The sequence below is a fragment of the Penicillium pulvis genome (genome assembly GCF_028828015.1).
Source record: "Penicillium pulvis strain IBT 33274 chromosome Unknown contig_7_segment1_segment0, whole genome shotgun sequence".
In the NCBI taxonomy this organism is placed as follows: Eukaryota; Fungi; Ascomycota; class Eurotiomycetes; order Eurotiales; family Aspergillaceae; genus Penicillium; species Penicillium pulvis.
Genome location: NW_026643079.1, coordinates 2,069,994 through 2,083,901, shown reverse-complemented (window position 1 = coordinate 2,083,901; position 13,908 = coordinate 2,069,994). Strand labels below are relative to the sequence as shown.

General features: G+C 47.8%; 3 protein-coding genes across 3 annotated transcripts; 1 reads left to right on the top strand and 2 right to left on the bottom strand.

The window, feature by feature from the left end:
* Nucleotides 1–1,080: 1,080 nt before the first annotated feature.
* N7503_008743 (uncharacterized protein) lies at nucleotides 1,081–2,398 on the top strand (the record flags this gene model as incomplete). The annotated part of the gene is made up of 4 exons (XM_057068290.1): nucleotides 1,081–1,221; nucleotides 1,276–1,420; nucleotides 1,465–2,034; nucleotides 2,088–2,398. 4 exons carry the CDS (start codon nucleotides 1,081–1,083, stop codon nucleotides 2,396–2,398), a joined length of 1,167 nt encoding a protein of 388 aa, XP_056919145.1.
* Nucleotides 2,399–3,494: 1,096 nt separating this feature from the next.
* N7503_008742 (type I iterative polyketide synthase) lies at nucleotides 3,495–10,369 on the bottom strand (the record flags this gene model as incomplete). The annotated part of the gene is made up of 9 exons (XM_057068289.1): nucleotides 3,495–4,448; nucleotides 4,517–6,917; nucleotides 6,974–7,233; nucleotides 7,287–8,000; nucleotides 8,114–8,395; nucleotides 8,453–8,637; nucleotides 8,700–9,021; nucleotides 9,083–9,739; nucleotides 9,791–10,369. The coding sequence occupies 9 exons, from the start codon at nucleotides 10,367–10,369 to the stop codon at nucleotides 3,495–3,497; spliced, it is 6,354 nt and encodes a 2,117-aa protein (XP_056919144.1).
* A 1,253-nt stretch (nucleotides 10,370–11,622) lies between these two features.
* On the bottom strand, nucleotides 11,623–13,488 carry N7503_008741 (fungal specific transcription factor domain-containing protein; the record flags this gene model as incomplete). Its single annotated transcript, XM_057068288.1, has 1 exon — nucleotides 11,623–13,488. One exon carries the CDS (start codon nucleotides 13,486–13,488, stop codon nucleotides 11,623–11,625), a length of 1,866 nt encoding a protein of 621 aa, XP_056919143.1.
* Nucleotides 13,489–13,908: the final 420 nt, after the last annotated feature.

Below are 13,908 nucleotides of genomic sequence, written 5' to 3'. Positions count from 1 at the left end.
TCCTACCCCAAGCCCCTCGTAAATGAGGAGGTCCCGTCTTCCTTGCACATAGACTCAAAAATTCGTAGCTTCCCTTCTTTCTCCACGTGCCAATACTAGCTAAGCAATCTAATGAATTGAATGGAAGTAGTACTACAGCAAAAGCCTCTGCTTAACTGAGTATCGACGGATTATCAAATTCCTGATATAAAGGCATCTCTACACTTGCGAACCAGGCTGCCAAGAGCAGACTCATAGATCATCCCCTCAAGCTTAGAAGCTTCTAACTTGAGGCAAACGGCCAGCATGAGCTGTTCAATCTCATGAACGACTTATCGACCAAAAAGGGTAGTTCTGATCCCAGACCTCAGTAACAGCGTCAAGCGCCTCCAGTAGTTGCATAAACTGTAGCCACGATCGGCATGCGATAAGATCAATGTGAAAGGTATCTTAATGGGTCTAGCGCTACATAGTATGCCCGGAAAGAACTCCAATGGGCTCATAGCCAGCTGCTGATAACAAACCGAGCATCTGATCAGAGACTGCTCTTTGTCTGGCCGTTTAGAGTGGCAAAGGTGCTAAAACCCCCTCTATCTCCCTCCTTGATTAGGTAAGTGATATTGGCAAGTGAACGCAATACGCTATCTTTAATATAGATATGAGAATACGTTAGTCGATCTGCAAGACCCGGGCGCTTCAGCCACACAATCTAATAGGAAGGGATCGGCCCGTACCGCGTCCGTGCTGCTCTATTTCCCCTTCCGGGATACCTCCTTTTGGAATACCTCCTTCTGGAAGGGTTGGTTTTAGCTTTTCTCCTAGGACAACATACAGCTTGGTAAAAGCACAGCACAATATTTTGAGTTATGCATTTGCGCTCCGACACCTTTGCATGGCACCCTTTCGAATGTAATGAGATTCCGATTGGTCACATACAGCCTCCAGACAGAACTGCATAGTCGCATGGAACGTATCAGTCCGCTAATTAGAATGACACAATGCATTCCTATCACAAGGTCCTATTAAGGTAGAATAATTCCTGCGTTTCTTTACTCAACCAAACTTTCGGTAAACCATCAGAAACTAAAAGTAAATTTCAACATGGAAAGCTTGATCGCGAAGATACAGCAGGAGGCTGCCTCAACCAATTATGTCGAGCGTAAAAAGCTCCTTGACACCTTGCGAGACCTGCAGTACAGTATCGAGGCCCCCGAGGATGCTATGCAAAGAGTGATACACATGGTATGCTTCCCAACCCAGAGAAATCGTCACCATAGCTGAACTAATTGGCTTTAGAACCTCCACTTTGCTTCAATCCGCACTGCCCTTGACTTGAACCTTTTCAATGATATTATTGACAGCGCAGAGCCCTTGACTGTTGATCACTTAGCAGCAAAGCACTCTGCAGACCCTTTGCTACTCGGCAAGTACCGATATTTCAGTCGACTGTAATTTAATGCGCCAGCTATTCTAACTCTGAGATAGTTCGTATCCTACGCTATCTGGCGTCACTTGGTGTGATTAAAGAGACCGGCAGAGACACTTTTACTTCGACACCATACACATACAATCTCGCAAAACCCGAGATTCAGGCCGGATTGTACGTCTACTTCGACATGTGCAATCAAACATTTGCGGAAATGCCTCGTTACCTCAAGGAAACTGGTTACAAGAACCCTACAAGTTTCACAGACGGCATTTTCCAAAGAGCTTACAAAACTGACTTGCACACATTTGCCTGGGTTCATGGCGATCCTGTGCGGAGTGCTCATTTCAATCACTTCATGAAAGCACAACGCGGGTCCCAAGCCAAATGCTTCGGTTTTTACCCCTTCGATGAGGAAAGTAAAGGCTGGCCATCAGAGAAGCCTCTGTTCGTGGATGTTGGTGGCGGCGCCGGGTATCAAACTGCCGCCTTCAAGGAGCAATTTCCGAACCTACCTGGCCGTGTGGTTTTGCAAGATCTGCCGAAGCCGGTCGAAGACGCAAAATTGGTGGTTCCAGAGGATGTCGAGCGAATGGTCCACAACTTCTTCGAACCCCAGCCTATAGAAGGTAAGGATTATCAAGCTTGGATACTTTGTTTGTCTGGACTAATGAGAGAACAGGTGCCAAGTACTACTATTTGCGAATGATATTGCACGACCATACAGACGAAAATAGCATAAAGATTCTGAGTAATCTGGTACCGGCTATGGACAAGAATTCTCTTATTTTACTCGATGAAATGGTTCTGCCCTCTGAGCACGTGGATGAGGCGTCTACGCAAATGGATCTGACTATGATGACGTTCCACAGCTCGATGGAGCGATCGGAGGAACAATGGGCGAAGCTTGCAGCAGCTGTTGGATTGAAGATCAAGAAAGTGGTAATGTATGCACCAGGCTTCAATCTGGGAGTTGTTGCATGTGGACTCTGAGTGATGGCGGTCAAATCAAGAAATTTATCGAGACAACTGTTATAATCTCAAAGATGCTCGTTGATTGGAACATATTGCCCATCGTCAAATATTCAAGTAGTAGGAATATTGAAGAGTCAGGCATAGGAATTCATGCCAAAGGTACTGGCACGGCCAGCTTCCTTTAATCATCGACGTCCTCCCCAAGCATACTCTAGTCCACAATACTTCCATTATATCCTTCATTTAGCTTTCCGTATCATACTATAACATACCTTGCACCCACTTTAGTAACCAGGTCATCAGCAGGATTGGTAGCTCAGCGGTAGAGCGATAGATTGCAAAAAAGCGATCATCTATAGGTCCCGTGTTCGATCCACGGCCAGTCCTGGATTTTTGGCTTTGTTTTTGCCGACAAGGTGGTTCAACAGCAGAACACCAGTTGGCTTTCCCCGGGCACGAACAGAAATATAGTGGGGCTATCATTCTGAAGATCCAGGGGACTCAAGTTCCAATCCTGTTGCCAGCTCAAAACATCTGCCAAACATTCTCAACTCGCCTTGTGCGAGATTGAGATATGATGCAGTCCTTTTAAAGTATCCTGTACACGGACGGCCCTCAGGCCATACTTCCTTATTTCCTCGCTACGCCCTGTCTGGACAACAGGAATAACCAGAGGCAACCCCACAATTCGAGAATCTCTATCAACGGACCACTACGCCCGCGTTTTCTGAAATACTTTCCTCGGTCACATATATTATGTACACAGTCTCATAACCTAGCACGTCCATAACCCCCTAGAGAGGTCTTTGGGATAGCAGCCTCCGGGCAGCACCCACCCTTCCCTCCGAAATTCCAACACAACACTCTCCAAGTCAAAACCACCAGAATCAGACTTCTCAGAGGCCCAGGTATGGATACAACACTTGTGTTTGGCGGATGTACAGCACAGATGCACCACAATCTTGAATTATCATGCTATCACTATAATAACCAGGAAAAAGAGCCAAAGTATGGCGGTGATATTCTATATATGTCAAACATGTTAGAGACTGTATCAAGGAGTGTTTGTGAATTCACTGCATGCATGAGTGATAGCTTTCGACACAGCTTGTACCTATGAAGGCGGGTGGGGATTAGTATGTTCCTTCCAGGTTGCCTCCAGATAGGACGAAGTAACCCAACTTACATTCACAACATCGAAGGCCTGGAAATGGTTACCTGGGATATCCACATAAGGCATCGTTGCCTTTGTAAGAGTCTCCCACCCTTCAGTAGAGGTCTTGGGATCGGAGCGATCCTGCAACCAAGCATTTTCAATCACTCGACTTTTACTCAGAGTATCAAGATGAAATCCATCCATTGATCGTAGCAGCAAAGTCCGTGGAATTGGTCTACTGCCACTTGTCACAGGCTCTGGGTTGAAAGCCCCAAGCATAGCCGCGCAGGATGTGAAGCTTTTCCTGACAAGGCTGCGAATAATCTCACCCACCAAGCCACCTTTGTTTCTATCGCCTTTTGTAATGACATCTATGATGTTCACAGAGAGCGGCTTGTGATTGAGTGGCGGTGGTGAATCGATAAGTACTACACCTCCGACAGAGTGACCTGCTGCCATTAGCACTCTAGCAGCCTCGAATGCTACAACACCACCAAAAGACCAGCCACCGAGAATGCAAGGACCGGAAGTTGTTTTTGCAATAAGCTGTGCGTAACATTGTGCCATTGCAGGAATTCCTGACCAGGATTCCGGATCCAGAAAGTTGGGATCGTGGATGGCATAAACCGTGCGATTAAAGGATCTTAATCGGTGATATTGAACGCAGATGCCGCTACCGTCGTGAATGAGGAAAAGTGGGGCACCTTTGGTGGATTCTTCGTCGGCGAGATGCACTAGTTCGGGTTGCTCTTGTAACTTGAGCATGGTCGCAATCTTCATTTTGATGGATGCGGAAATTTCTTTCTCTTCGGCATCTGGTACTGGAGATTCATTTTCACCACAGATTCGGGGAGGAAAACAAGCAGAGATTTCAACTTCAAGTTGGGCTGGTTTTACTTCATCTGTATATACCTGTAGATCGTCAGGGCTGTACGCCGCTAAATAAGTGTCATTGCTTAGTTCACTATATATGGACCTACTAATTCCTCAATATCCCTCACTGTTCTGCACTCTGACAGTTCCAGAGACGAAAGCTTCTTGGTGTTTGATAGACTTTGCAGACGGGCCTCCAGCTCAATCATCATCAGTGAATCAATACCAAGAGCCTCGAGCTCTGCATCCGATTTCACCGAGGTAATGTGAGCACCGCACGTTTCGGCAATTATGGAAGCAACATGGAGCTTATCTGCAGGCGTTGGCGGCGTTGTTGGCATAGCGACAGAGCCAACGGTCTCCGCTTCCGAGGTAGGTGTGGATCCTGATTGGCTTCCATCGCTGCACAGCTGCTCAATATCTTCAACGGTCTCACATTCCTCCAGAGCTGATAGGTCAAATGAAGTATGAAGCTTTGAGGACAAATTGGAAGAAAGTTCAATAATCATGAGCGAGTCAAAACCGATGGCTTGAAGACTGGTGTCCGCAGCTAGACTCGATGCTTCCAGATTGCAAGTTCTCGCAATAATGTCCCTGATTGCTGATTGCTGGTTCACAAGCATGGTAGAATGTTTTGGGACGTGAGACGAAGGGTTTGATGCTACCAATTTGGCTCTCTCGATTGGGAGAGGCTGATTTGAATGACCAGATCTCGCAGCTGTGAACCGGAGAGCTTGAGCCATTCTCGCTAGTTTCACTCGCTGGAAGGCCATCCCTTTGAAGACAGCAATGACGCCTCGTGAATCAACAGCATATGCATCTGCTATGACCACATTATTGGCTGCGATCTCGACATTGCTGCAATAGACTTCGAACGTCGTATCTGAGAAGGGGAATTCCCGAATCATGGTAGCAGATTTGACCTCTTTGCAGATGCAGACTTCATCATTATCAATGTTGAGATTTGCAACGAAACCAGCAACATGAAGCAGGACGTCCATCAGAATTGTGTTTGCCCCTGATGTCTCTCCTTGTGAACTGGGGAAACGACATGTTGCGAGTGCTTCATCTTGGTCGATACGTATGGACTGAACCATCTGAAACAGCTCGGAATATGCGACGACCCGTGTGAAAACCTTTTCGTACATGGCTTTCCGGAGAAAGATCTGTGTGTTTGATTGCTCGACGCGCAGGAACCGCTCCTTCTGCCGTTCCATGAGCGGCACTAGCTTGGCATATTTCTGAACATGGGCAGCAGATAGTGTCTTCAGCTGCCCTTGACAGTGAACGACTTGTTTCTGCGGATCCGAGCCGGCGTTGTAGGAAGACACAGTGAACAAGTAGTGTGTCTTATTGTCACCACCAGGCTTGATGGAGACCCTAACAATTGCAGAAGAGTCATCTGAGTATAGCAAAGGTGCCGTGTATAGAACATTCGAAAGTTTTCTAATGACTTCTTCACCTTTATCGAGTTGTGTCCACCTGGAAGCAGCCAATACCATCTCGTGATATACAGAGGCAGGACAGAGAGCATGTTCACAGACACGGTGGCCAAGAATATATTCCTTGAAGACCGAAATCGATGTCTCAAAGATAGCCTCGCTATTCTTCTCCGATGGACGTTGGACAATCCTGGTCAGAAAGTTGTATGAAGTTTCAGAATCAGTATCCTGATCACACTCACCCACGGCTCTCAGGACACTCTCATGGGGATAGTGAACACCAAATTCTTGCTCTGAGAACGGCATAGCCGGAAGGGAGGTTACTTTTGCTCGCCCATCGAAAGCATTTCGCCAATTCACCGCGGTAGTGGTATGGTAAAAATGGCATAGGAGCCCAGCAACTGCAGCAGATGCCGGGGTTCCTTTTCGTAATGACGGTAGAAAATCCGTAGTATCTTTATCCAGTCTGGTGCTGACCATTGGCAGCAAAGATGGATGAGGTCCAATTTCTATCCACCGGGAGACTTCAGCTCCCATTCCACTTTGAGAGAGCTCATTAATACCTGCGTTGAATGCAACGGTCTGACGACAATGCATTGCAAAATACTCAGAGGTGAAAACTCCTTCGCCAGGTCGGATGAGCCGACCAAGCACATTGGATAAAACTGGGATTGTCGGACATGAGATTTCGAGTGTCTCAGCGACGGCTGTTAGTTGGGCCAGTATGGGGTCCATTGCGTCTGTATGATATGCCATTGGAACGTCGAGCATTTTAGATCGCGTCTTCATTGTACTGAGTCTTTCTTTCAGAGATTGGAGCTGACCGATTGGGCCCCCAACAACGCAGTCAGTTTGGCTGTTATCACAAGATATAGCCAAATCTTGAAAATCCGGGCTGTTGTCAATGTATTGTCTCACAATCTCTGCACTGAGGTTAACCGCGAGCATTGACGTTGTCTCAAGTTGACACAGTTCCATCATAAGTCTGGCTCGATGTGCTACCAATTTCAGACCATCTTTCATATCAATCACACGAGCAATGACGAGGGCGGCGTACTCTCCCAGGCTAGTAACTAAGTTAGCTATAGGACTGTAGCAGAATATATTGGTGTGCGGAAATACCTGTGACCAAGCACGACAGTTGGCATGACACCAAGAGAGACCAGAAGGCGCGCCAGAGCTACCTCCAAGACAAAGATTGCTGTTTGAAGAGATTGTTGTAGTTGCCGGGATGAGTGAGACTGCATTTCTTGGTCCTCTTTGCCTGCGATTATTTTGAAACATCCCGGAAATCCATTGCTCAGTAACCATCTATCGCAATCCAAGACTACTTTTTCAAATTCGGGGTAAGCAGTCAAGAGCTCACGGCCCATACCCAGGTACTATAATCCTTATTAGATGTTTATAACCCGGGTATAATGCAATGGAGCCTTACCTGTGATCCTTGACCAGAGAACACGAATACTGCATGTGGCTCCGGATTTGCTGACTGACGAACGTTGTGAACATCTGCATTTCTCAATTTTTCCACTATTTCCTGTAAAGTGGAACCGGAAACAGCAATACGAAAATCATAGATTTGGCGGCGAGCCGTGCTGGTATAAGCAACATCACGAAGAGAAGTCGGCACCGAGGGGGCCTCTAGGTAAGAGAGCAAAGCATCTCTATAAGCAAGGAGGCTTTTGTGACTTCTAGCCGAGAGCCCGAGCATATAGCTGCGAGCCTCGCACTGCTCTTCATCTTGAGAGGGAGCTTCGACGCTAGGATATTCTTGCAGTATCAAGGCGCCATTGGAACCAGCTGCACCAAAGTTGTTGAGTAGAGCAAGCCGCGGGTGTCTTGAAGGTCGAGACCAAGTAGCACCGTCACGATCAATGACGGATCCATCCGTGCCAAGGTCTTTGATCTTCCGGTTGAGAACTCTGAGAGATATTTGTGGGGGTATTTTGCCATTCTTCATCATAAGTAGCAATTTAGCCAATGCTGCACCCCCAGAAGCGGCCTCACAGTGGCCGATGTTTGCTTTGATGGAGGTAAAATGGAGAAGGTTATCTGGATCTCGATCGTTACAAAATGCACCGCGAATGCTGACAAGCTCATTCGGATCTCCAGCTTGTGTGCCCGTTCCATGCGTTTCCACCACGCTGATCTATGAATATGTTAGTAAACGTGCCAGCATCTGATGATAGTAATCGGGCGGAAGGTGAGCGGAGAACAGAAATTCGCACGACTGGTTTGAGTTACCCGCCTTTAAATACGCACCTGGTGAGGATGAATTCTGGTATTCCGTAACAACTTTTGGAATAATTCTTCTTGCGTGGGTGAATGAGGATGCGTTATGGAATGTGCATTGCCGCTCTGATTAATTTCAGTGCCTCGAATAACGCCGAGTATTCGGTCACCTTCCGATATCGCATCACCAAGTTTCTTGATCACGAAAGCCGCACAGCCTTCAGACCGGCAGTAGCCGTCTGCTGAATCATCGAATGGCTTGCACTGACCAGTAGGACTTAGGAAATGTGCTCGATCGAGACCAAGATACATCTAAGACACCGTCAGTTGACTATTTCAAAAAAGTGCAAGATAGAGGTATTTGCTCACATCAGGACTACTGATTACATTCACACCCCCAACCAATGCTGATCGGCAGTCTCCAGCTCGGATCGATCGTGCTGCTTGATGAATGGCCACCATCGAGGAGGAACAAGCCGTATCTAAAGTAATCGATGGTCCACTCCATTTGAAGACATAGGATATCCGTCCACTCTGAAAAGCTCGTAACGTTCCTTGAGCAGAAAGAATTAGCATGCCACGATATTGATATGAGAGGCAAAACGTCATGTTTTACCTGGGCTGTAGTAGACATCAATGCCCTCTCTGAGATTGTCAGTATAGTCCAGTGTAGCGTTTCCGATGAAACAACCGAACGTTTTCCTAGAGAACGACGGTGTTGCATCAGGCACATATCCTGCATCTTCAAGTGCTCGATAGGCAGTTTGGAGCATGATCCGTTGTTGTGGATCTATGGAATGGGCTTCTCGACGGGAAATACCAAACACTTCGTTGTCGAACATGAATGGGTTTTCCAGGAAGTTGCCGTACATTGTCCTCAATGTGCGACCTTCTTCCTTCTGATAGAAGTCTTCAATATGGAACCTTGAAGACGGAATCTAAAGAGCTCGAGTCAGCTGGGACGTGCTATGGGGGATCTTTGAGACCGTTGAGCTTCACCTCAGTGCAAGAATTGACACCTTCGACCAAGTTTTCCCAAAGAGCATCGGCATTGGGAGCTCCTGGAAGGTCGACACCCATGCCCACAATAGCAATATCATCAGGTGACAACAATCCGGAAGCGTCTTGTGGCAAGGAGCGTGTTTCGACGATTGAAGCAGCTACAATTCTCACGTTGTTCGGGAGGGCATATTTGGCCCCTGACATGCCGTATCCAGGACCGAAGTTCAGAATTTCATAAGAAGCATTGGCAGCAGCGGACGATTGCTTGATAGTGGCAAGAATGTTATCCTCGACTGCTAACCAATTCACTGGCTCTAATATCATCATCTCAAGGAGCTTCTCGCAGAATTCTCCAAAGGTCGCCTGCTGGCCCAAAAAAACCGGCTTCCCGTCGATATTAGAGAACAGCGGAGCAAGGAGATGTAAGGGTGTTGATAGAAATAGTTTGTTTTTCTGAAGGTCTTGAAGAACATCTTTTCGGACTTTGTCGAGCTGGCGACGGTTGTGATACAAGGAAAAAATGTTGGTTGGCCGTATCTTGCATTGGGATGGCACACTGCTTTGGCTGAATTGCTGAAGGTGATCACCTCTACCGCTCAGCGTGACACAAGTATCGGAGTTAATGGCACTTATGTAAACAAAGGAAGCAGGAGACTGTAAATTCGAAATCAGCACGTGGTTTATTTTGATCAGGACAAGTCATACCTGTCTGTTGTGTTCGTCAAGCAGCTCTTGGGCGTGCTGGGCCGTAATCCCATCAACTACCAAACTCCACGGTAGTTCTGGCAGACAATCTTCTTTGGCCACCATAATTTGCTTATAGTTTTCGGTTCTGATGCCCAAATGCAGAGCAACATGGAAGAAATCCTGGCCCCGAGAGAGCAGTTCGATGATACTCTTGGACGTGGCCACCGCTGCACAAGGCAGTAATCCGGCACAAAATCCAGCCACACCAATAATTGAGCCAGGATTCTCCTTAGAGTATCGCAAATACCTTAGAAGCTGAATCGTGTAAAGTGATACATGTTGAATGATGCTATTTCGTTGATAACACCCTCGAGGTCTTATGAGGCTTTCTTGCTCCACAAAATCTTCCAGCTTGATGTCCGAAGATAGAAGCTGGCTGTGGGTGGCAAAGGTGATTTCTTTCACAAATACCTCATGGCACGCTCGTAATATGATCTGGCCTTCTGGCGTTCTGGCGTCTTCTGCCGCAGTCTTCAGAGTTCGTTCAGAGAAAAGTGCATCCGAACCCAAGCCGGCGAAAACAGGGATTTGGTTCATCTTGACACGGCTAGTTGAAAACCGTGGGGGAGGCCCGAGAATTGAGACGGGTGAATCAAAAGTCCTGGGGTGCAAACCGGCAGCTATGAGGGAGATGATGGTGTTAAATGACCTCGGGAAGATGAAATTTGTATATTTATGTTCAGTTTTCCTTCCCAGGATGCGTGATTACTACAGCAACCAGGCGTGACTTGAAGAGCAAAATCAAGCAATAGGAGACCGTTAATCAATGCCCCGACGCACCCAAATTCCTCAATTAGGGCACCGACACTTCGCCGACTGAACACTAGTAGTTGACGCTAGACAAGCTCCCGGGGTTCCAATTGATAGGCGGTTCTAGGCCAGCACATCCATCGATATGATTATACCTAGCCTAGGTATCGGAGTTCCGACCAATCAGTTGTGCGGTTGGAAGCATCATTTCTTCGAGGTTTCAAATATCCATACGAAACAGGAATGATCCTCGGGAGAACTCGATACGAAACTCTGGTCGATCATTACGGAAAGACCCCGAGATAAGCCAGCAGTTTCCACCCTCTGCAAAAAGTCGCTATAAGAATGTGTAGAGATTGGGTCCTCTCGGATCAGACCCTAAACGGCCTGAAGGATTCCGGAATGACTCCTTCTGGAACGGAACGGTCCGGAAGCCATGCTTAGTGGCTACTTTCTGCATTGGTCTGCCGTGGATCATCTGTATAGGGTCCACTGTGGATAACTTAAACAACGCAGCTTGTGTTCAAGCACGCTTACATCGCGGGAGGGCTGCTGCACGTAAGACAGCCGTCAGCCGCAGGCCCATTCGCCCTGCGTAAATGTACCTGCCTATCGTCAAATTAAGGAGCAAGAAAATAAACTCTGTCTTTGACTCCCGTTGGGCCGACATTGCGAGTCTTTCACAGTAATCACTTTTCCTAACAAAAAAACCAAAAGCGGGACAGCTTTTTACTCCATCTGAGCGTATGCAGTTTTAGTACCCGCCTTAGTGGGGAACTGTGTCTGCTAACCAGGTTCGACCACTTGGAACATTTGGAGATAAGAAAGGAGACCTAGTATGGCTTTAAGAAGAAGAATAATCGGAATCAATACTCTATTCATCTATTCACCGTTCCCAAACAATAGGACGGAAAGGCGGGACCTAGCCTGCAACAGGTAGCAGTACTATATACTCTTTTATCTATACACATTCCACACAAAAAACTCTCTGGAGTTCCAAAGTACGTAAATACAATCACGTATCTGTCTGGCGGCGCCGCCTATTCCAGTACATGCATTGCGTCAAGAACTCCATCTGAGTGGCTGCCATTCCATATGTCGAGCTGCTCTTGATAGGCTGCCCATGTGTTGATTCCAACTGCTCCAATTGGCGAGTAAATGCTGTCGTCCGTGAAGAATGTATTATCAAAAGTGTGCTCCAAGCCTCCTGCCCCGAGAGATCCCGTCAGCACATCAGCTGGGTCTACCGATGGCGTAGTTGATGTTGTATCGGGTGATGGAGGCAGGGTCACTCCCAGGGTCATTCTGCCGTGATTCCTCTGGTCCGACTTTTCATCCAAGTTGGTCAACGTGCTATTCAATTTAGCGACAAGTGATCTCGTTATAGTCTCAGCTCGAGCAGCGAAAGGTTCGGTTGCTGCGAAGACCTCGAATACAGCCAATGCTTTGAAAACCCACTGTATTGCCCTACGTGATCGCGAAGAGAATGGGTTCGCTAAAACGAATCCAAGAATGGTAACCGTAGCATTCCACAACGGATGCAGAACTGTGGGGGAGCCGAAGAAAACGTCGGAAGAAGAGCAAAGGTCGTGGACAATGATTGTCATTGTTATGGCGTGCTGGAGCGAGCTGCGAGCATGGAGGTCTGCGTGGGGCTGTTGAACACGAGAAGAGTTGGAAGGTTGTGAAAAACAGATAAATGGCCGCTGAAGCATGATATATGCATTATGATAGTTTACTTCAAGTATGACCCTTTGGTGGTGGAGCCAACTGGGTGCTCCTAGCTCCAACACGATTGGACTCTCCGCCGTGGACATAGAATCCGTGTAGCCCGTATGTTTCCTGGGGCTAAGAAGGTCATCCGGCAGCTCATTGCTCCATTTCTCTAGACAAGCAAGCGATGTTCCTAGCAAGTTGGCTCGCTCTTCTAACGTTGTGACATTGCTGGCATCCTCGTATAATTTCGACGTGGAAATAAGTCGATGGATCTCGGCAAGAGACGTTGCGAACTTAATTGCATGAATCAAATAGGTCGAGACGTGCAGGTTCTTCCAACAGACCTCGGTGTTTCCCGGCATCGCAGCTAGTTCATCGGCTGATGGCAAAGCACACGTGATCGTAGCGGTCTGTACAGCAACTGGCTTCCCAAGCTGCTGGGAACATTTTATATCGAGCATGAAGAGCAACCACCAAATCTGTCTCTGCGCTATTCTCTCTTTCGGCTGAAGACGCCCGCTGGGCTCCTCGTGGAGATTGACACAATGGCTGTGGCGGATGGCGGTGCCAAGCAGGCTGTAGGCCTCTCTGAAATTGCTTGCGTTCATGAGATACAAAGACATCAGAGCATAACATTGCATTGATAGTAGTGTGGGCTCGGTCTGAAGGGCGATGTAATCGCGGCAGTGACGGAAATATTCGTACCCTATCCACGAGATGTTGACCGCACAACGGCGCAAACTCAGGATTCGGGAGGTCAGACCCGCCCCATGGCCATATTGGATTCCTAGTGCGGTCATACAATTTGCCAAGGCTTTGGTCAGCTTCCCAACCTCGAAAGCTTGTCGCCGGTCCAGGTCTAATAGCGATTGGAATTCTGCTTCATCCCAAGCTTGCAAGAGCGGATGGTAGGCTTCCCAAAACAGTCTCAGGAAGTATGTTTGTTGGTCCTCGGTCAAATGCTCATTGCAAGAGGGTTGGCTGTCTGACGATGCTATGATATGCGGCAGATCAGGAAATGGACCCGGATAGGAAGTTTTGAGATCCACTAATGCTCCGTTGGGGGAAGTGCGCGACATGATCCTGGAATCGGCAAAGAAGGCATCGATCTTGGCGAAGACATACGCCGGACGATTGAGCAACTCGAGGCACTCGTCTAACTTCACGCGACCATGATTGGCAATAATCATATCAGTGGCACTACAGGCAGGGACTGAGGGGATTGGCGGTCGGCCGCCGTCCACATTACTCGAGAGGGTGGCCGGTGCCACAGAGATTTCCGGTTTTTCTGGAGACGCATTGGGTCGAGCATGGTCACTAACACCGGGCTTGGGGTGTAACTCTCTTCTTTAATAGTAATCATCAGTAATCATCCCACCCTAACTGCCAGGTGTTCTCACCCAGTTGGAACGAGACTCTTAGACTTTGGCCTAGCGGCTGGACTAGAGGTCCACGTGCATCTGACTTTATCATCCACACAGCGTGAACACGGTTTCTCCCCACACTTGGTCCGAAAGGTACGGCATCGATCGCATGCTCGTAATACTTTTTGTCGTCTGGAAGGCGATACCGAGCTCGAAGCACGTTGATCAAGACCCTGTTGCGCTGGG